General features: G+C 35.1%; 2 protein-coding genes across 2 annotated transcripts in view; one reads left to right on the top strand and one right to left on the bottom strand.

The window, feature by feature from the left end:
- The window catches only part of WDR70 (WD repeat domain 70), a 233,168-nt gene extending 230,967 nt beyond the window's left edge, over positions 1 to 2,201 (bottom strand). Inside the window, exons 1-2 of the mRNA XM_006185141.3 lie at positions 2,058 to 2,201; positions 1,896 to 1,961 (exon numbers count right to left, since the gene is read on the bottom strand). Coding sequence (XP_006185203.1) covers positions 1,896 to 1,961; positions 2,058 to 2,082 — 91 coding nt within the window. The 5' untranslated portion in view covers positions 2,083 to 2,201. The remainder of the gene's footprint in view (positions 1 to 1,895; positions 1,962 to 2,057) is intronic.
- Positions 2,202 to 5,622: 3,421 nt separating this feature from the next.
- The window catches only part of NUP155 (nucleoporin 155), a 52,264-nt gene continuing 33,958 nt past the window's right edge, over positions 5,623 to 23,928 (top strand). The window contains exons 1-11 of the mRNA XM_006185139.2: positions 5,623 to 5,906; positions 8,169 to 8,306; positions 9,837 to 9,933; positions 11,759 to 11,829; positions 15,020 to 15,112; positions 15,919 to 16,085; positions 17,632 to 17,737; positions 18,605 to 18,678; positions 18,985 to 19,076; positions 20,875 to 20,972; positions 21,447 to 21,599. Of these exons, the coding sequence (XP_006185201.2) occupies positions 5,750 to 5,906; positions 8,169 to 8,306; positions 9,837 to 9,933; positions 11,759 to 11,829; positions 15,020 to 15,112; positions 15,919 to 16,085; positions 17,632 to 17,737; positions 18,605 to 18,678; positions 18,985 to 19,076; positions 20,875 to 20,972; positions 21,447 to 21,599 (1,246 nt within the window). The 5' untranslated portion in view covers positions 5,623 to 5,749. The remainder of the gene's footprint in view (positions 5,907 to 8,168; positions 8,307 to 9,836; positions 9,934 to 11,758; positions 11,830 to 15,019; positions 15,113 to 15,918; positions 16,086 to 17,631; positions 17,738 to 18,604; positions 18,679 to 18,984; positions 19,077 to 20,874; positions 20,973 to 21,446; positions 21,600 to 23,928) is intronic.

Here is a 23,928-nt window from a genome sequence, read left to right as displayed (position 1 = left end):
CTGAAAAACAAACTAACTTTTAAGTCTTGATTTCTAGATCATGAGACAATGAATGATTTTAGTTTCTTCCTTCTCATTTATTGTGTTCTTTAGACTTTCCTGCTGTTAATAATGTATTACTTTTGAAATTACGGAGAAAGCTATTTAAAAGAACTGAAACAGGACCTAATAAAACTTACAAGCTTCTGCACAGCAAAGGAAACCATAAGCAAAACAAAAAGACAACCTATGGAATGGGAGAAAATTTTTGCAAATGAAATTGACAAAGGCTTGATCTCCAGAATATATAAGCAGCCCATACGACTTAATAAGAAAAAAAACAAACAACCCAATCCAAAAGTGGCCAGAAAACCTAAATAAGCAATTCTCCAAGGAAGAAATACAAATGATCAATAGGTGCATGAAAAAATGCTCAATATCACTACTTATCACAGAAATGCACATCAAAACTACAATGAGGTATCACCTCACACCAGTTAGAATGGCCATCATTCAAAAATCCACAAATGACAAACGCTGGAGAGGCTGTGGAGAAAAGGGAACCCTCCTACAATGCTGGTGGGAATGCAGTTTGGTGCAGCCACTTGGAAAATAGTAAGGAGATTCCTCAAAAGACTAGGAATAGACTTACCATATGACCCAGGAATCCTGCTCCTGGGCATATACCCAGAAGGAACCCTACTTCAAAATGACACCTGCACCCCAATGTTCATAGCAGCACTATTTACAATAGCCAAGACATGGAAACAGCCTAAATGTCCATGGACAGATGACTAGATAAAGATGTGGTATATTCATACAATGGAATGCTATTCAGCCATAAAAACCGACAACATAACACCATTTGCAGCAACATGGATGCCCCTGGGGAATGTCATTCTAAGTGAAGTAAGCCAGGAACAGAAAGAAAAATACCATATGAGATCGCTCATAAGTAGAATCTAAAAAAAACACATAAATACAAAACAGAAACAGACTCATAGACACAGAATACAAACTTGTGGTTGCTAAGGGGGAGGGGGTGGGAAGAGACCGACTGGGAGTTCAAAATTCATAGATACTGACAGGCATATGTAGAATAGATAAACAAGATTATACTGTATAGCACAGGGAAATATATACAAGATCTTGTAGTAGCTCACAGCGAAAAATATGTGACAATGAATATATGTACGTTCATGTATAACTGAAAGATTGTGCTCTACACTGGAATTTGACACAACATTGTAAAATGACTATAACTCAATAAAAAATGTTAAAAAAAAGATAAAATAGCATACACAGAAAAAAATTAAAGAACTGAATAAAAGAACTGAAACAAAAATAAGTACCATAATACTACAAAAGCATACAGTACTTTTGTGGACATGACCACCTAGAAGATAGTAAATATCTCAAGGCTCAAGACGTACCACAAAAAAAGAATATACAAACGAACAAACAAGAGATTGAAGATTCTGGAGTACAAAAACTGGAATCAAAAAAAAAACATTAACTATTACAACGAACTATTATATCACGAACGGCCTATCTATTGCCAAAAGGGCCATCTCATTACAGACCACAGTGAGTGGTTAGCTCTGAGTCTCCGGACGCAGAGAAACTACTCTCTCCATCAACCAACACCCTCCATTGCGTGGGTCACAAAGCAATCCTCCTCACTAGCCTTCCCGTAAGTGTCACCTAAGCCGGTCCCAAGAAACAGGCAGGAATTAGAAAAGTATGGGGAAGAGAGTGTCTAGAAATTGCAAGATACACACACTACAGCTAAAGTAATCAGGACTTGGCACAGCGGAGGGTGCAGAACACAGGTAACGCTCGGGCCCCGCTCCCAATCTGCGGCTCGTAAAACCTCTGCAAAAGGAGACAGGACCACGCCTAGGGCAGTCACTCACCGAAACCCGTGAAGCCCATGGTGACCGCTAGCTGCGGGTCCGGTACCGAGACGTCTGAGCCAGTCACTGGAACAGGAGAAAAGAGAATAGGCCTGGTTAGTGCGGCGCCCCCCACGCCGCTGGCCCGGCCCGGCCCATTCAGCCTGCGCTCACTGAACCCACCTTCACTGGGCGCCGGGCGCTCCATGGTCGGCCACCCGCCACGGAACTAGAGACAGCCGCAGCCCAAACACCTGCCGAAGACTCCCGGCAAACCGCGCCGGAAGTATCGCCTGGGAGCGTCAGCGTCGCCTCCAAGCCAAGAGCGGCGCCTTCCGCAGAGGGACAGCGGCCTCCTTAGCTGCGCCGCCCTAGCGGGCTGGAGGAATATAAGCGCCGCAGAGGCGGTCTTCCAATTGAATCCACTTGAAAGAGAAGTGTTATCTGGAGTTTCTGTAACGCTTTTTACTGAGCATTCGCTAAGTAAGGACATCTTTGTTACTTCTAATTTTTGGCAATTATGAATGAAGCTACTATAAACATCCATTAGCAGGTTTTTTATGGACATAAGTTTTTCAACTCCTTTGGGCAAATATCAAGGCACGTGAGCGGCGAGGATATAGCTCAGTGGCACTGTGTGCGCTTAGCATGCATTAGGTCCTGGGTTCAATCCCTTCTACCTCCATTAAAAAAACAAGAAAAAAAGAAAAGAAATAAAAATAAAATGTCCACAGTAAAGCCATAATATTATTAATTTTACTAAACCTTGACCCCTGAATACATGCCTTTTGAATACACTGTGTAACAAAAATGAGAAGTACCCATAATCAGAGTATGATAGTTGTCTCAAAAAAAAAACAAACTTGTGAAATTGAGTGGCTAGCTTTTTTCATGGAACACCATTTTTACTTGAAAGTATTACTCACAAAGGACACTTACTCAGACTCAAGTACTTATTTGGGAGACATTTCCTCAAAAATGAGTGAAATGAGTTTGTCACTTCACAGAAAACAACTCACTGTATTTGTTACTAACGAAGATTAGAGCTTAAAGAGAAAATTATGGTGCATCAAGCACCATAAGGTTGACAGCTTCCCAAAACTTAAAATTTTTCTTGATAAGATAGTGATAGTAACATGATTTTTTTCTGTTAATGAAATATGTCAATGTGTGGAAGGTCTGTATAACTCAGAGAACCAATATTTCTCAAATGACCAATACGTAATGTTACAGAATCATGTATGGATAAAAGATCTATTCAAAGTATAAGATAGACTAGTGGATTTTAATTTAACAAAGCTCAGAAAAGTTCACTGACGGTTTCAAATTCCACATCGCAATCAACCTTTAAGAAACTATCGTTTCTTAAGTTTTGGTATGCTATTAGAGAAGAATATTCACAAGTGTCTAAAAAGGTTATTAAAATACTCCCTTTTTCAACTACATAACTCTGTGAGGCCCCCTTTTATTCATATACTTCAACTAAACAACGTATTACGATATGATAATCTAGCCATCTCTTATTCAGCCATTTACAATATCTGCAAAAATGTAAAATAATGCCATTCTTCCCACTAAAGGTTTAGTTTTTAAAACTATGGCAATTTTTCATAAAATGTGTTATTTATATTAACAAGCATTAGGCTTATTATTCTTTTAAATAAGTTACTTTTTCAATTTCTCATTTCTATGAGATAGTAGCAATTAGTAACAAAAATAACCCTGTGAAATAAAATTCATTTTTTATGACAAGACAAGAACATTTTAAACATAAATGTTCTCTGCCTTTTGGGCTCCTCTCTCCCCTCTACTGTGCATTATGTATCTGCATTTTGCATCTGCCAAACCCGCTCCATCAATGGAAATACCTGCTCAGTCATAGAGAGCAACATTCTCATAGCATCAAGAAGACAACTCCTTAAAAGAAAATGTTCTTAGTCTTGTAAAGAGCCAAGATGATGTTCAGATCTGGATTGCAGAAACTGTCAATAATACATCATTTAATGTACAGCCCTCTGTCTCAAAAAAACTTACATGAAAGTGTGTTTTGACTTCTAATGAGCTGAACAGTTCTCAGAGATCTCAATTTGGCTCAAATAAAATTTTCCATTTCTTTTTTAGATCCACTAATTAATTTTCCATCGAGAATCCACACAAACCAAAAACTCTCTGGAATTCTTAGTAATCTCTGAAGGTATCAACAGGTCCTGAGATCAAAAAGTTTTAGAATCTTTGTTCTTGAAAAGTCTTCAGCAAACTTTTCCTGTAAAGGGCTAGATGGTAAATATTTTAGGCATTGAGGGCACATGGTCCACTTAGCAACTACGCAACTGTTGTAGCTGGAAAGCAGTCATTGCAATATGTAAATGAATGGAGGTCCTTGGACTTAGACCCTTGAGAATGTTATTACTGTGCAGGAATATTAGACCAGTATTGCTAGATATCCAATTTGTGGAGTTGGAAACTCTCAATTATAGTTTTTGTCTCAAAAACAAGCAAACCCTGTGCCAGCTTATCAGTTTTCAATCTGTGATCTACCAAATAAAATAAAATTGACAGCTGGAAGTCCATTATGCCTATTTACCTACTAAGTATACAAATCTCAAATCTAATTCTTCCTGATATATTTGCTAGGAGGTCTCAAGTTATACATACAGATCTGTAGCGTCACAGAACTTTTAATATTCAGAAATTAACTCAATCCCTTATTTGAGGGAATAAAAAATAATTCAAACAGCAAAAGACCAATTTAGAGGAATTCAGCTATTGATTTGCTAAACTATGAAGAATATAACTGGATGAACCTTATGTGAAATTCTAAACAAGGACTAATTTTAGTAATTCTAAATAAGGACTGCTCTTTTAAGACAAATGCTTTGATTTAACCACTCCAGTTGCCTTCTGTATGAAACGAAGAATATCTTGCTTCTCCTCCCTCATTTTTCTTACCCTTCTACTGCAGTTAAACCACATGCCATAGAAAAACTATGGTGATGCACTTTGTTTTGCTGGTGTGCCCGGCATGAAGCACCCCTGAGGACAGGAATGTTGTGTCAGTTTGATATTCCCGGCACCAGGCATAATGCCTAATACAAATTAAGAATTCAGTTTGTATACGTAGTTTTTCACAGTAACATATCACATAGTCAAAGGTAGTGATACAGATATGGAAAGCTTGATTGAATTTTACTTTACACCGAAGCCCATAAGAAATGTAAAATTTCTCCGTGAAGTTTTGGTTTATATGTAAACTGTTTCTGACAAAGAGCTACCAACTCCTATCCAGTCTCAGAAGTGAAGTTATTTGGGGCACCAAAGAAACTGACACACATACTCTTAAACTGCTGCAGTTGCGGGATTCCGACCCGCGAAGCTCGAGGCAGCGAGATCCATGCGCGTGCTTAACGCACCGAACCAGAGCAGCCTGCGCTGCCCCGGCACTAACCCGCTCCCACTTACCCGACCCCCGCTCCCTCCTTCCTCCCCACCCCTTCCCTCCCGACCCTGTACCACCCCCCCCTCTTCCCCAGGTCCCTTCCCTGTCCCCTTCCTCCCTCCCTCCCTAGACCGCCTCCGATTTCCCCGCTCCCGAGTCCCAAAGAGCCAGCAGCCAGACTCCAGAAAGCGCCCCTCCCCATCGCTCACTAGCCCCACCCGTGCCGCCCAGCCCCCTCTAACAGTTCCCCCCTCCCAGCTCCAAAACGCAGCCTTCAAATTCCCCACCCGATGAGCCGGAAGTGCGTCACGCGCTGGCGCCGGGTCGCTCGTTTGGCGCGCGCGCCCTCAGCTTTGGGGCTGAGCTAGCGTCTTGGGTTTTCTCTTACTTCTCTTTGCTTTTTAACTTTCTCCGGTCGTTGGTGTCTTCGATTTTCGAAATGCCGTCTTCTTTGCTGGGCTCGGCGATGCCGGCCTCCACGTCGGCCTCAGCCCTGCAGGAAGCTTTGGAAAATGCGGGGCGGCTCATCGACCGGCAGTTGCAAGAAGACCGCATGTATCCGGACCTTTCCGAGCTGCTCATGGTGTCTGCCCCAAGTGAGTGATCGATGCCCATTTGCTGACTGTTTCTCAGCTGAAAAGACTCTCGCCCGACTCCCTAAGTAGGTCGTTATCCCCAGAGTGAATCGGCGAAAACATTCTGAGATTTGGGGCTCAGTTGCTGAGTTTTGAAAAGGTGGAAAAGAGCCCATTTTCAGGACCCCCCCCCTTCTCATTTTATTCATTGCAGATGCTTGAAAAGATTGTAAAGAGCAAGCTCCCATTGGAAGCAGAAAGAGGCAAAGACTCCAACCTTAATGAGCTTCTCATTGCCTCCAAGTATTTATTGCTAAGGCCAGATGAGGAGGATCACCTGATCCGAATCTCATCCTTGTTAATTCCTCATACTAATATTAGAGTAAAACTGAAGAGCATACGAATTAATTGGAAAATTACCGTGGTCCCTCAAAGATATACTTTATTATGTGTAGACCTAGTGTAGTATGAAGTTCTGGAAGGTGTTAAAAAGTACTGCCAGTGGTATAAAGGAAGGGAACCGGGAAATCGGCAGTGATGATGGATGAACAGAAAGAGTAAGGCAGATTATGTGCCAACAAAAGAGAGGTGTCTGTAATATATTTTGTTTAATGGTTTTAAGTTAAGGCCAGGCTCCTCGAGGCATGTAGAATTAGGTAAGTTGCTGGGGAGAAAAAGGACCCATTTGTGAACTGGAAATTGGAGAATAGTAGAGAAGAGTCAGTAAGATAAACACAAAACTTCTGGTAAGCAAAAACCAAAATAATCTAACCAGGATAATCTGTGTAATGTAAACCTAGAAGACATCTCTGACGATTTCTAAAAATTCGTTAATTGAGTAAACTTGTAACTAGAGAAAAGATAGAAACAAAGCAAAGATAGTATTTATTCCTGACAGCTACTTACCAGTAGGATTGTCTTATAAGAACTGAGTGGTCTGTTAGCAACTGTCATCTTGAACAGCACGGCTACCTTTGACCTCCTAGAGTCTGAAAGCAAGATAAGCAGTCCATACATTCTGGTCCTCTCATCAGGTCTGACCCCAGTCCTACCTTTCCACCGTTTATGCACACACCTCTTCAACGGAATCTTCTTTCCCTCTTCCGTCATTTTCTCAATCTCCTTGTTCCATTCATTCTGAATTTAACATATTTTCCTTAAGAAACCCCCTCTTCAGGATTTTATTTTACATGTACTCTTCATCATTTCTAGAATGGTCTTTCTTCTTTGCCTGACAAACTATTCCAGACTTCATTAAATATTGCCTTCTCTGCAAAGGCTTTCTTAACCATTTATATCCTCACCAGGGTTATTGATTCCATCCTTTGTGCACCCACTGCTGTTTAACATATGCAGTGTTCCATTAAAATTATGCTTATAGATTAAATGAGACGTCTGGGATTTGCTTTAAAAAATACTAGTGTGTTTTTTGGGCAGGAGTGGATAGTGATTGACACAAATGAAACATGATCAAGCATGTTACTGGTAATTTTTGAACCTGGGTAATCAATCCATAGGAGTTGATGGCATTTTTCTCTAGTTGTGTATATTTTTAAATTTTTCATAATACATTTTAAATTGTTTTATATGTCAGTTTCCCCCAACATCTTTGTACTTTAGAGAGCCTGGAAAGGTACTTGTGATAAATAGATTCTCAGTCAGATCTAAAACACCTTGTTGAGGACTAGATCAGGAGACCAGCCTGCTCCTGCCCTTAGAGTCTGGTTGTTTAGAGCAAGAGAAAGGTTGCCATTGAGAATACTTTATAGTGTGGTCATTTTCCCCTATGCCCACCAATAAGATATTTCTTATGTGGTATTACAGGGTTACCTCAATTTATTGTGCTTTGCTTTATTGCACTTTGCAGATACCATGTTTTTTGCAAATTGAATAGCCACTTTTTCTCCCGTCAGTGTTTTGTTTGTCTACAGTTGTTTTATCTGAGAATAACAAAGTGGTTTTATAAATTTTTTCCCATTTCAGATTAGTAAAATAAGAGAAAAACACTAACTTATTGAACTAAACATTTCTCTTTTTAATAGAGTAAATCGTTGTGAAAGATAACCTTCTGTTCAGTGCGAAAACCAGTAACTGTCCCCCATGTTAACATTGGTATTTCACAGGCCTCCTTTGTGTCAAATCAGAACTACTTTATTCTCCCTATACCTTTAGAACCACCAGATGCACAAATTTCTGTAACTCGTAATACTTGTATATGCCCATTTGATGCCCAATACATTATTTAAATAAGTGCTTTTTTAATTTTCACTTTATTTTTTATAGATAATCCTACTGTTTCTGGAATGTCAGATATGGATTATCCTCTACAAGGACCTGGTTTACTGTCAGTGCCTAACCTTCCAGAAATCAGTTCCATCCGACGAGTTCCTCTCCCACCTGAACTTGTTGAACAGTTTGGGCGTATCCTATTATTTCATTTTAACGTTTAAACATTTTTTTAAATTGGTATTCTCATTTTTATAATTCTTGTCTTGTGTTTAGTTAGTGCGTTGCATATAAGTTCACGTAAGGGTTTTATTTAAAATACATTTAAGTATGTGTGTGCTTGCCCTGTGCCTAGAAAATATATAAAACTTGCATGTTGAAAATTGAGTCACGTTTTAATTGTTTGGGGGCATTGAGGAGAGTGAATTGTTTACAAGGAACTCTTCATTTTTGAGTAATATATGACAAAGTATTACTTTCCAATTAAGCACTAACAAGGAAATTTTTCCTACTACACTTTTTCAGTTTGAAGACCCATGATTTTCGTTTCTATATTTTCCCATATTTTAACACTTTAAAACTGTCATGTGACTGAAAATGTTTAAAACAAACAAAAACTGCCAGGTATTCCCCCCCAGCAAAGAAAAGTTTTTGATGTATTTTTATACTTACTAGTGTCTTAGAATTGAAGTTTGTAAGTGATTCCATTTCTAAGGATCATAAGGAGAATCTGTCTAAAGGTGTTAGAAACTGAAATATTAATGGCATATTCATAGACTGAGTAGCTAGAGGAGTTTTCTTACCCTCTAAAAATAAAGGTTTGTTTTTCTTAAAGTATGGCATACCCTATAAAAGCAGTAGATTATAATTATAGTTATTTGCTGGGGAGCTTTTGTAAAAATCAATCTGTGACTCATAAGAAAAACATCAAGATGCTATATAAAAATGTAATCTGAGACTTTTAAAAGTATGTTAGTCTATTTAGGGTGAAGGGCTTTCATATTTCAATACAGTATGATTTAAAAAAATAAGAGAAATGGAAAACTAAAGAAAATGCTTATAAAATAAATAGTAAAACTAGTAAAACCTAATAGATATATTCCCTAAAATGTTCATTCTTTCTCTGAGACTTTGTGAAATAGTGTTATTAAATATATAATGCACCTTATACTCCACCCTTGGTTAGTTTCTTGTTCTTTAATCTTACGGTACTCTACAAGAGACATTTCCTTTAATTAGGAAATTATTTTGTTTTCACAATTGTTTCATTGTCTTTTAGTTACATAAATAATTGTCTATTTTTCAGTTTATATGAGGCTTGTAGACTGTCATCTAGCATGACTTTAGTATGCCAAGTGCTTTTTTTTTTTTTAATCACTCTTGCTCTTACACAGTTGGAAAACTGGTCCAGTAAAATACTTTTTTAATGTCAAATTTCAATGGTATTATTTAGAGTCAATTTTTTTAAAGTTAATGATGGTAAGAAACATTACGTTTTTTATTCGCAGACATTTTAAATGGTCAGATAGCATTATTTAGAAATTATAAATGTTTCTGTCATATACTGTGTCTTTCATTAAACTCATTGCAAAGAAAGATATTTCATTGCTCTATTGAAGAGTGGACAGGTCATGATTTTTTAATCATATGTTTTAAATCAAAATCTTTTGAAACAAGTTTAAGAAAGATGAGATTGAAACCTTTCTACCTTACATCCACACTCAGATATGCAGTGTAACTGCATGATGGGCGTGTTCCCTCCTATCAATAGAGCTTGGCTCACAATTGACAGTGACATATTCATGTGGAACTACGAAGATGGGTATGTATTTATGGCTGGTTTGTTTTAGCATGATTAGAATTTAGATTATCTTTATTCCAAGTAGTATTCCACTCATTAGAAGTTGCTTGGTTTATCTTTCATTCCTTTAACACCTGGGTCAGTGCTTCTCTGTATACATACCAACCTGGGAATGGGGTTAAAGTGTGGATTCTGTTATAGTCATTTTGAGTAAGGCTCAAGAGTCTGCATTTGCAAGAAGTTCCCAGGTGATGCTGGGGATCTGGGTACCACTCTGAGTAGCATGAGTCTTATTTTCCAAGCTTTTATCCTGCAGTAAAGATAGTCTATCAGTAGTTCTTAGAGAGATGGTTTGATGTTTTTGAAGACTTGTTTTTCTTGCATTTCTACAGAGTGAGAGGCTATATTAATTTATTGAAATGACTTAACGGTTTTGTTGTTATTCTGTCGGTTTGATCTTGTGTAAATTAATTGTATACGATAGAGTCTGAGTGAAGGCCCAAGGAATTCTTGCTTAAATAAAATTTATTGATCTGATAATCTTGCTCTTGATTTTGTGGAGAAAAATTTTGTCCTCTAGTTCTCCATCATGTTATCTTTAGGTAATTGTGAGATGACCAGAGGAAGGTCCATATGTATAGTAAGGTGTTACTCTTGCCCCTGAGGAATTAATACACTTATTAGGAACACATGCACAAGAGTCATTGAATCAAAATGGACAATAAATGAGAACTTGTAGCCTAAATGAAACCAATTTTGTTTAATTTTTTTTTTTTTTTTTTAGTTAGAACTTTTCACAGCTATTTTTACTGTTGAAATGGTATATAGTCATAATAGCAGTGGTACATGGTTTGATTGTTTTTCATGTACCAGGAATGTTGCCCCAGTTTGTTCAATTACATATAACATTTCCTTTCTTATACTTAAGAATAAAACCTCTTCATTTAGGCACTGATCTCTTCAAGAAAACCTAATGCAAAAAAATTACAAAATAGATAAATGTGAGAATAATTTCCTTAAAAAGGGTTTTCACTTTAATGAAAATGTTTATATGTCCATTAACATCTAACATTCATTTAACAAACATATTGGAGGGGGAGGATATAACTCAAGTGGTAGAACACATGCTTAGCATGCATGAGGTCCCGGGTTCTATCCCTAGTACCTCCTCCAAGAATAAATAAATAAATAAACCTAGGTACCTCCCCCTAAAAACAATGAACGAACCAAAAATAAGAAATATATTGGGCTTATATATCAAATACTGTTGTGCTTGAATAGTATCGAATGAGGTAAGTATAGTCCTTGCCCACATGGGAAGTATTGTTCAACCTTATGTGTTCAAATTTATTTAAAGAAAAATTATTTGAACATTGTGTTAATTGAAAAAATGAAGGCACTAGTACTCTATGTAAATCTAGTTCCCAAATTCAATTCCACAAAAACTTTAGACTTAGTTTCAATTATTCCAGTAGCTTTCTATTATAAATCTTAATTCCATCTGGATGGTAGAAACATAATCTTGTTCAGTTCACTGCTCTAATTCCCAGCTTTCCCAGTATTGATCTTAGTTTCCAGGGGTTGTGTCCGTTACCGAAGGAGTCTTAATTCCACAGGGTGGGAAAATGGGGAAACTTGGCCTGACTTGCAGCGTGGTGGGGAGATTCTTGTAATGGGGACTAACGGTCTCCCTTTTCTTGTTTTATACTTAGCCTTAAGCAGTCCTGTGTGCCTGTGTCTTGGAACTGAAAGTTTTATTTGCTGGTTCATGATATTCTGTAGTCTTAAGTATTATAAGATAAAACTTTCTCTTTATGTGTATAACATGTTTCTCAACTATTAACAGAGGAGACCTTGCCTATTTTGATGGACTTAGTGAGACTATCCTTGCTGTGGGGCTTGTGAAACCAAAAGCTGGTAAGAAATAAAACTACTAAGATTGTTAACGTTTGTATATACATAGACTTCAAATGTTTTAGGGCTGAATGATAACATTCTAAGTAATTAAATTTCCTATTAAAGTTTTGGTCTGAATTCTAATTATAAATGTAAAAAGTGATCAGAAATATTTAACAATTTCTCACTTTATGATATAAGTGAGTCTGCTTTAAAATTGTTAAACTATAATTCTTAAATGTTATCTGTTTTTTGTTAGTCTTTCTTGATTTACCTGAAGTTTTTTGCATTATACATTTTTCATTAATTACTGAATTTAATATGAAAACCATTTTTCTCTCTGCATTTTTGTAGTCTTGATAGCCCAAGGGTGTGAGAACAGAGTTCAGAATAAATCCTGAGAGAAGTCACAAGCATTGTTTACCTTAAAATTTCAACTTCATTACACTAGATCTTTTATCAGAGCTACTGATATGCAGAATTGATTGATTTAAATTTAATATACATCCCTTGAATGCAGCTTCCTACAGGAGCAAATAACAAATGAAATTTACTTGTTTACAAGGCCTAAGTAGGAATTTATAAGGTTACAGCCATTTTGAAATGATACTAATTCACATAAATATAAAGATGCAGTTTTATACACTGTGTGATTATATTGGAATGTTTTTCCTTTACGTAGAAATTTAAAGCAGTCTTTACCCTGATGTGTTTCTGTTTTATTTCTTAGTTTAAAAGTTTATTCATATAAAAGTCAACAGCTGTTCATGCCCTCTATTATAATAAATACAAATTGTCTAAAACAAATAGTAAAATATAGTTCTACTCTAATGTAAATTTCGGCGCAAAATTAAAATTATGGCATAATTCATGTCTTTGACTTGGCAGCAGAGATGTTGTCTTTGATAATCAAACAGTTCTGACTTTGCTGTCAGCAAGTACTGATAATTCTGACTCAAAAATATGTTAAAGTTACAAAGTCTTTATCCTACTTTTTGTCTTTTATGACAGACATTTTCCAGTTAAAGTCATCTTTTTAAGTCAGTTGCTTTTTGGCAAGAGTCTGCTCTATTGAAACTTCTATGTAAGCAAGAAGATTATGACTCCAGCTTTCAATTTTGTCATTGCTTGAGTAAAACAAAGGAATTCCTTAGAGTTTTCTAGCATTTGCACATTTTTGCCCATAGAGAAATTAATCACAAGGCTTAATTACATTCCTCAAGTTCAAAGAAGCATCTCTCATGTATTGAAAGATTAGATTTACATAGTTGTCCAGCCTTTATCTCCAAGGAGATAGCTTGGCTGAAAGAGCTTGTCGCTTTTGGGAGACTGCTCATTATAGAGATTATATGATTCTTAATCAAACAATTTACTTGATTTATGTGACCCAATAGAGATGCCACCTAAGTCAAATCATGTATAAACTCCTTCCTGCAAGTTATTTTTAGATTGATCTTTCCTTGTCTCTCCAAAAAGTGTACCTCCTGCCTTAAGTTTAGTCACCCACTTCTGGAAAACCAGTGTATTTCTCAGTGGAGGAGAAGAACTTTATATTTTCCTATTTCTGGACAAAGTCTTTTGAAAGGGCACCAGTTCATACTGTCATTGAAGTTGTTTTTGAGCTTGAATGTGTCACTGACCTCAGTTTTTGACGCCAAAGCATACCTTTATAAAATGCAGTAAGTTAGGACTCTGTTGAGTTTCTTCATCAAAGCAGCAAAAACAGGTGTTGCAAAGGATCATAAGTGCTCGTATTTGTCCACAGTTATTAAGATTTTTCTTTCAAAATTTTATTGAGCTGTGAAACTTTTCACCATTCCAAAGACCTAAGTAACTATGGCAGTTTCTAAAAGATAATTATATTCACTTCATAGTTAAGAAGTGAGAGTTGACTAAGGTGAGAAATGTCAGTCATTTGACCCTGTTGCATCCTGAAGGGAAGTGACTTTCAATTCTACCATCTCCTGTTTCAAAATAGTTGAATAAATTAGGAGAAGTTAGAGAAGATGGCATCATTTGACAAGGCACTGCTTTACTTACCTTTTTTTTTCAAACTCCAAGCCATAAACCAACTCCATTACCTGTAGAATTCCAACTTCACTAAGGTTTCTATAATCAAATATGACTTCTTGGCATAGCATTGTGACTGAATACTTTGAGATATGGCTTTTATTAAGGAAAATCTAAGTTTTCATAAATGTCAAGCTTTTAAAATCAGCTTCTGAAATATCAGGTATATTTTGAGGTCATTAAGTAGAAGGTCTGTGCCTTCAGCTTTATTGACTTGAACCTTGAAACACAAAATTGTGGTCTTTGTGCCCCTCAGTGTTCATCAGTGAAAGTGAAACCAAATGATAATAGGAGCTTTGTTGTATTAAGTGACATTTAACACCCAAATGTATACATATAAAGAAATATCTAGTATCATAATATAAGATATATTTCCTTCTATTTCTATCAGTGACACACTATTTTTGGATATCGTAACATGACAGTGAAATTATACATTACATCTCATGCCGCTCCATGCTCTTTAAAGTTAAACGATAACCTTAGCATGAGTTAACATTAAAAAATTTTATGCTTGGTTTAATGCCCCTTCTGAAACTATAAATTATGTGGCTTTTTTATAAACTCATTTGACATATAAACTCATTTCTATGTCTATGAATTTGACTATTCCAGGAACTTCATGCAAGTGGAATTATATAAAATATCTTCGTGTGACTGGCTTGTTTCGCTTAGTATCATGTCTTCACGTTTCATCCCTATCGTAGCATATGTCAGAATTTCCCTTTTTTTAAAAGGCCTTATAATATTCCACTGTGTGTACATACCACATTTTGTTTATCTATTCATCTATTGGACACTTGGATTGCTTCTACCTTTTGGGTATTGTGGATAATGCTATAACATGAATATACAAATAGAAATTTTTATATTTTAATAAACCTGAACTATTTTGTAGTGTAACACTGACTTTAAATGTTATTAAATACTGAAGTGTTTGTTTCTACGTTTTTCCCTACTATTTACTTATTTAAATGATTATAGGTAGTAATAATTTAACATCAAAATTAGCTAAATTAGTTTCAGACTTTTCATACGCTATTTAATCCATAGTTCATTTTAATGGTAACCATTTCTGTTAATGCTTAAATTCTGATGTTTTCCAGAAAATAGTCCCTAACCCATGTTTACTTTGTCTTAGGCATCTTTCAACCTCATGTACGACACCTTCTGGTTTTGGCAACCCCTGTAGATATAGTGATTCTTGGACTCAGCTATACTAATTTGCAAACAGGTAAAGCAACCCACATGTTGTATTTTTTTAAAAATGCTGTGTTGCTCAATTTAATATTATAATTAAAAACTAATCTTTTTCACTAACTTTCTGGGCTATTTGCTCATAGGAAAATAATGCTTCCCTATAAATTTGGTATCTTTAAGGTTAGTAACTCCACCAAAATTTATTTTGGATATATTTACCATATTAGTGTATAGTTCTTAAATGTCTAATATAAAGAAAGGGTAGTAGAAGAGAAATAGTTGCCACTAGTAATTTTTCAATAGTACCTTCAATTTCTTTGTTTTTAATTTTTTAATGGTCATTTTAACATATGGACCACTGAAATACATGTTATTCTTTACCCTAAAATAAGAAGCACTCAATTAATTTATTATAAGCACATTCAGTGGTTTCTTTTGCATTCTAGCAATGTTTTGGATAAAATAATGAATTTCAGGAATTCAAATTAATGGTTACTGTTACCACATCCTTAGGCTTTTTTCCAGAATTTAATACTTTGGGTTTTTTGTTTGATGTTTTACTATGTTATATATAGATTATGGAACATATATAATTACATGTGTTATATATTTTGTGTGTGTTATATATATACATACTGTGGATTCTACTTAACATGAATTATCAAATTGTTCATATCAGACTATAGTAATTTAAAAATATGTGTTGTACATACATTTTTTAAAATTGCTGGCATATTGCGAATTCAATAAGAGTATCAATTCTGAAAATAATGTAATGATTGTTTTAAAATTTTAAAAAGCTCATACAATGATTTCCTGTATTCTTTTTTAAAAAATTAGGTTCTGGAGTTCTCAATGACAGTATGTGTGGTGGAATGCAGTTGCTTCCAGATCCCCTATATTCTCTTCCTACTGATAATACTTACCTTTTAACAATAACTTCCACCGATAATGGCAGAATTTTCTTGGCTGGGAAGGATGGCTGTTTATATGAAGTAGCATACCAAGTAAGTCTGACATGTGTCAGCACCTTTTTTCCTCCCTCTTGACGGAGTAGGGATAGATAAAGTTTCATCTTTATTTTCTAATTATATAAGCACATTAATATATTCTTATGGGAAGTAGTCAGACATGCAGTTAAAGTTGTAGTCATTCATGACTATACCATACCTATGAATCCAATTCTCTCCTCAGCCATTATCTGTTATGTCCTTGTAGAATATGATACATGCATTGATAAATACCTATAAATACGTCTCTAGCTAAATATACATGTGTATTTATGTGTACATATACACGTGTACAAGTACATAGTGTACTTCTGCGTATGTATGTTTTTATGTGTGTTATTGCTTATGTTTTGTTTCATAATTGGTTTGTTCCATTTAACTATATCATTAAAGTCTTTCCCTCTCAGTATCTGGTAGATAGATACATGTTATGTTTTATGATTGCTGCACAGTTGTCCATAAAGTGAATGTACATGATTTGTTTAACTGTTCCTTTCTTGATGGACTTCTAGGTTTTTAGATTTTTCCTTTCACAATAAGAGTATAGTAAGTATACTTTTGCAGGCCTCCTTATGCATATGTGTAGATATTTTCTAGTGTAAAGACTTAAAATTCTAATGGTTGAGTTACAGTATACTCGTATTTTAAATTATATCTTATATTTTCATTTTGCCTTCTTAAGAGTTTTAGCCTCTTAGCAGGCATCTATGGTTGTATCTTTTCCTCCTCCCTCCTCATTCTAACACTGGTATTTTCAAACTTATTTTGACCAGTCAGATAGAGGAAAATTGCTTTTTTTATTGCTAGTTGCATAGTCACACAGCTAATTAGTGGCAGAGATAGGATTAGAACTGAGGTTAGCTTTTTTATGTTATATTGTGTCTCTTCTTTGCCCAATTTCTCTTGGTTTTGTTCACTGCAGAAGTTTTGTAACAGATTTAAGTATGCCAAAACTCAAACACTGAAGAGTGGACTTTAGATTATGATGGTGATGGCCAGTATTTTTTAAATTTCCTTTTATTTATTTATTTATTTTTTGGTGGGGGAGGTACTTAGGTTTACTTACTTATTTATTCTCAGAGGAGGTACTGGGGATTGACCCAGCACCTCATGCATGCTAAACATGCACTCTTACCACTTGAGCTATACCCTCCCCTACATTTCCTTTTAGCAATAGTAGGGAGAGATAAAAATATCTGTGTACTTATAAGCTATGTTTACTTTCCTTTCCTTTCAAACAGGAGTTTTTAAGATAATTAAAATGAGCCCACTAATGTAACAATTAGTTGCTGGAATAGTCGTAGCTGATTTCATTGAAAGCAGTCTCATTTGATTATAGTTAAGTACATTCTCTATTTTTAATTACAGGACTAAACTCAGTACTTCTCAGTACTTACTTTTGAGTTGTGTGTCTCACTTTATTTACAATTACTGGTATTTCACTAAGATTTGAGAATTTTTATAAACATGGGTATATAATAAGTGCTATGATGGAGTTACCTACATTTACAAGTCTTCTTTCTTTCAATTTTTTTCTCTTAAGGCAGAAGCAGGTTGGTTTAGCCAGAGATGTAGGAAAATAAACCACTCAAAGAGCTCACTTTCTTTCCTCGTTCCTTCATTACTGCAGTTCACGTTCTCAGAAGATGGTGAGTAGAGAAAAAATTGGACAAACAAAAATTTTAACAGATTGTTGACCTAACATTTTCTTTAGAAATTCTCATTCTTAATTGAAACGGTTTCTTACTAAATAACATTTGTCATACATTCATATAGTCTTTTAAAGGGAGAGGGGATGGTTAGACATAGAGACAATGAGTTTTATTCCCAAGTTCCTATAAATGTAGCATCATAGAACATGTGTTTAAAACAGCTGTATATGCTTAAACAAAAACATGTGTTTGTGTATATGAAAGGCATTTAATACATGTTTTGCCTTGTCTAGAAGAAATTCCCATCATAAAATGAATATATGTTGAGTTTTTAATAAACTGAGAGATTTAAGCAGGTAAAATAATTTTTAAATGCTCCAGGAAAACAAGATAAATGCACCTAAAAATGTTAATATGACTGAATTTTTTAAGTATTTTCTTTCACATAATGAATTATTAAACTAAACTGGAGGTTTCTTGAAGGGATGGACCAGGTATAATTGTTTTATGTGTTTCTAGCATATAGCAAGCATTCATTTAAAGTTTGTTGAATGAAGAAATAATTTGAAACTTATTTTTGGTTTGGAAACTTATTTTAAGTTTGGAAGCTTAAAATTCATGTAGAGTACAGAATAACCTATTGGTGATGCTCTTAACCTAGTCACAGTGTGTGATGTTTGCCTTTTTCACGTGTTGTCTGACCTAAATGTTTCTTGGCTTTGTCCTTGTACAACCTAAGGTTTATCTACAAAGCAAAAGGAAAGCCCTGAATGTAAACCACCAGGTTTAATTGTTGTAAGCTGCTAATGAGTTTGATTTGTTAATCTCTGGGGTTTTTGTTTGTTTGTTTTCTCTTACTTTTAGATCCTATTGTTCAAATTGCAATCGATAATTCAAGAAATATTTTGTATACAAGATCTGAGAAAGGAGTAATACAGGTAAGTATTATATTACACCACCATTTAAGAGGGGAAAAGCATCTCTGTTTTTAAGAAAGATTTAGTCACTCTTAGAATTTTCCTATGAACTGTTTTGTTTTTTAAAAGAATCCCAAACCACTTCTTAGAGTCACCTTTTATGAAACTACAGATCTCTGAGTGTTTCCATACCTGTATAAAGTACTAAAATTAAAGGATCCCTGAAAAGGAAAAGTTAATTTAATAACTATTTATTTGAAAGGTTATTTTATAAAATGTATATAGTTTGTAATCATGTTTAAGTAGGTGTAATTTTTTCATTCACAGGTGTATGATTTGGGCCATGATGGACAGGGAATGAATAGAGTTGCCTCAGTATCCCAGAATTCTATTGTCTCTGCTGCTGGAAACATTGCTAGGTAATATGTAATGTATTGTCAGACATTTCACTGCAGGCATAGTTACATTATTTACATGCAGTATACTAAAATTATTCCCTTCTCAGAATCTCTCTACAAGGTAAAGAATGTTGAGGGAGATGACAGCGTAGGTCATGCTTGAAATAGTTGCCAGAGATACTTCCTTTTAGTTTAGTCTTATGTTTGATGGTTTGAAACATAAGGCAGGATGTTTTATGGTGTAAAGTACAGCTTGACATATGTTTTCCCCTGGAGCTTTAAATTATACTTTAAGTGGTCTGTACTGGCATACAGATTTTGTAAGTAGGAAACCACAAGTCTCAAAATTTTCCCCATTCCACCCATTTAACATCATTGATCTAGTAATTCACACATTCCCATTTGGGGGTGCAAAATTTCACAGTTGTATTATCCTCACTGTATTCTTGAGGAGAGTGAAACTGAGGGATGTTATGATTTGCCTGAGATCAAACTCCTCAATAAATACTGGGACCCAACCTAGAAGCCAAGTCTTTGGATAAATACACTGCTATTGCATGTGCCACAACTGACTTAGCTACAGAAATTCTCTTCGTGTGACAGAGACCTTAGATTTACAGCTTCTGTTGTCTGTGTGCCTGGGTCACTGCTACAGTCAGATAGTCTTGTGAAAAGTCAGCATGTTTTCTTTGCTCTTCAACAACGAACTATAGAAATGATCCCTGAAAGTGTTGTCTTTGCTTTTCAGTGACAAAAAATTCTCAAAGCGGACAATTTAAAAGAGTTTATTTTTTCTTCTCTCAACTTTTTTTTGGAGAAATTGTTTCAAATCCACAGAAAAATGAAAAGAGTAGCATGATAAAGACTGATATACCCTTTATCGAAATTCACCAGTTGTTAGAATTTTGCCTTATTTGCTCAATCTTATGACCTGTTTGAAAGTAAGTTGTAGACATCGTGACTTTCACCCTCAAATCCTGCAGCTTCCGTCTCCTCAGTTCTTACATACAATACCACTACCACACCTAAAAAATGTTCATAATTTTATAGTGTTATCATAATTGTATAGTCCATATTAAAATTACTCAATAGTCCCCCAAGCCTTTTATAAGTGTTTTTCTTTACATTTTTCTCCAGGTCAGTCAGAGCTTATGAGCTGCACTGGTCTTTAGTCCCTTTAATCTAAAACAGACTTCTTCCTCCCTTTTCTTTTTCAGATATTTACATTTGGGAGAGGGGACAAGATAGTTATTTATAGAATATCCCAATTTCTGAATGTGTCTTTTTTTCTTGATGTGTAGATTCAGGGTAGTATTGTTTTTAGCCAATACTGAGATGATGTGAACTTTTACAGCATTACATCGGGAGGAACATAATACAAGTTCTCCTATAATGAACACTTGATTGAGATGATATTCACTAGATCTCCATTATGAATGCTCACCCCCCCCCTTTATTTTATTATATTTTTATTGAGGTATAGTTGATTTACAGTGTTGTTTCCCCCTTTTTAATTACTGGTAATCTTTACAGTGATATTTTGATGCTCTAAAACACCTTGTTCCCCGTTAACTACTCAGTGAATCCAGCCTTCTTTTATGGTCTTTAAAAAAAAGGGGGTTCCTTTTAACAATAATAATGTAAATGACACACATTCGAAGGGTTTTGCCAGTTCTTGCTGCTGTTACATTACTTTCCTAAGAAGTTAGTCTTAAACTATTTTAGCATATTTAAACATGTAAAAAATGCTAGTGGAATATATTCCTTATAATTTAGTAGACACATTTAAAAAATAAACTTTAGTTTTTCTTTCTTCTAGGACCATAGATCGTTCTGTTTTTAAACCAATTGTTCAAATAGCAGTGATTGAAAACTCCGAATCACTGGACTGTCAGTTATTGGCTGTCACACATGCAGGTACGTTATTGTGTTTATACATGTGCTATTACTGTGGTAACTTGATAATCTTTAGGCTTAGAAATTTATGATTAGAAGTATGTTTTTACTTCTGTATCAGTTATAAAACCATATTAATAATGCATAAAATTAGGGATTTTAAAAATCAGAAGATTCGTCTGGCTATGTCTCCTCATTTTATAGATGTGAAAGCAAGCCTGAAAGATAACATTTAGTGACAGAGCTTGAATTAGAATGCAGGTTCCCTTGTCTCACAGTTGTAGGTTCTTTCTACTGAAATGTGTTGATTTACCTGTCAATTCCAAGTGATGTCTTAGGAATCACTTCAGCTGGTAGTACACATAGTGATTTAAGATCAGTCAGGAAAGTGATATATGGCATTAACTATGATTCTTTGTGGAATTGTTTCAATAACAGATGTACCTCCCATCTTTTAGTTCCTGTTAATGATGGATAATTTTACCCTATCCCCAGGTGTAAGGCTGTATTTCAGCACTTGTCCGTTCAGACAGCCATTAGCACGACCTAATACGTTGACACTGGTCCACATCCGCTTACCTCCTGGATTCTCAGCATCTTCAACAGTGGAAAAGCCTTCAAAAGTACATAAAGCTCTTTATAGTAAAGGTAAATTCTGAAATACTATCAGATTTAATATTAAACTCTTAAAATTATTAAAACTAGAATGCATTTTGAGGCATTTGAAAATAAAGAAGGGGGAGGGTATAGCTTAGTGGTAGAGTAAGTGCTTAGCATGCATGAGGTCCTGGGTTCAATCCCCAGTACCTCTGTTACAATAAAAACAAATAATTAAATAAACCTAATTACCTCCCCTCCGTAAAAAAAAAAAAAAAGGTGATTTAGATCTATGTAGTCACTTATTCTCCCATATAGTATAATAAAAGAAAATAATGAGATTTCCAGTGCAGTTCCGAATGTTTTAGTTTTTTATCCAGAAACTCCTTTTATACATTAACTTATATATCAGAAATTTTCATGGGTATGTATATAAAAACTATAGTTTCTGAATTGTTTTCTCTTACTAGCCTTGTATATGAACTCACTGGCCAAAATCAGTGTTACATCCACTATAACAGACTCTGAACTTTTGTTCCTTCGGAATAATTAGAAAAACCTGAATGACTTTTCTCCTGCCCTGCCTGCTGTGTCAGTGTCTTTATGGATGTGAAATGTTTTGCATGCAACAATATGAAATCTTGATGACAAACTCTTGGAGTCATAATTAAGTTTAAAAAATGAAATTTTCCTTAGACATCAAAGCTATAAAAATCTGTTCCCCAATATGAGAAAGCATTGGTGAAACGTTTGTTTTGATTTCCTTGTTGTTCTAAAGCCTTTTCTCTGTTTATTCTACTGTGTCTTCTAATATTATTTTTCAACATGCAAATGATGCTTTCCTTTATAAATGGAATTGTTTTCAAATGCATTGTATCATGCACCTTCACAGCACTTTTAATAACAGCTTTAATTGAAATATAATTTACATATTATAAAATTTAGCCTTTTATACTAAAGTATACAATCCATTAGTGTTTAATGATGGTTGTACAACTCTGTGAATCAACTGTTGTCTAACTCCAGAGCATTTTCATTACCCCAGAAAGAAACCATGGACCCATTAGCGGTCATTCCCTATTTCCCCCTTCTTCCAGCCTTGAGAAATCACTGGTCTACTTTCTGTCTCTATGGAATTATCTGCTCTGGACATTTCATTTAAATGCAGTCGGACAATATAAGACTGGCTTCTTTTACTTAGCACAGTGCTTTCAAGGGTTAGCCACAGTGTAACAAGTTTATTTCTTTTTATGGCTGAATAATATTTTCATTTTGTGAATGTGCCACATTGTATTTATCATTTGGTGGGCATGTGGGTTGTTTGTATTTTTTGGCTATTATGAATAATGTTGTGAACATTCATGTACAGGTTTTTGTGTTTTCATTTCTTTTGGCTATATACCTAGGAATGGAATTGCTGGATCATATGGTAACTCTGTGCTTACCCTTTGAAGAATTGCGAGACTTTCCCAAAGTGACTCTACTATTTTACAGTTCTCACCAGTAGTATATCAAAGTTGCATTTTCATTTCATTCTTCCCAACACTTGTTTTCTGTCTTAATACTATGCCCACCCTAGTGGGTGTGAAATGGTATCTGATTGTGACTTTGATTTGCATTTGCCTGAAAGCTACTGTTGTTGAGTATCTTTTCTCATGCTTATTTGTCATTGTACATCTTCTTTGGAGAAGTAACTATTCAGATCCTTAACCCTTTTTGGAATCAAATTATTTGTCTTTTTTATTATTGATTTGTAAGGGTTGTTTGTATATTCTAGGCACAGTCTTTTATTGGGTATATGATTTGCAAATATTTTCTGCCATTCAGTAGGTTATCTTTTCACTTTCACAAAAATTAGTTTTGATGAAGTCCAATTTATCTATTTTTAATTCTGTTGTTATAATTTGGGTTCATTTCTAAGAAGCCATTCCCTAACCCAAGGTCACAAAAATTTACTTCTATGTTTTCCCGTGTGAGTTTCGTAGTTTTCACTCTTAGATTTAGGTCTCTGATCCATTTTGAGTTCATTTTTCTACATCATGTGAAAGTATGTCTGACTTTATTTATTTACTTACTTGTGATTATCCAGTTGTCCCAGCACCATTTGTTGAAAAGACTTATTCTTTCCCTATTATCTTAGTACCTTTGTCTCAGATGAGTTGCCCATATATACATGGGTTCTGGACTCTCAGTTCTATTACACTGGTCTATATGTCTGTTTTTATGCCAGTAACCCAGAATATTTATTACTGTTGCTTTGTCATAAGTTTTGAAATTCCAGCTTCAGTCTTTTTTCTTTTTCAAGATTGCTTTGACTGTTCTGGATCTCTTTAATTTTTGTATGAATTTTAGGTCAGCTTGTCAATTTCTGCAAAAAAGG

Source organism: Camelus ferus, chromosome 3, assembly GCF_009834535.1.
Source record: "Camelus ferus isolate YT-003-E chromosome 3, BCGSAC_Cfer_1.0, whole genome shotgun sequence".
NCBI lineage: Eukaryota > Metazoa > Chordata > Mammalia > Artiodactyla > Camelidae > Camelus > Camelus ferus.
The sequence above is the reverse complement of the archived record's forward strand: the minus strand, read 5'-3'. Positions and strand labels throughout refer to the sequence as shown.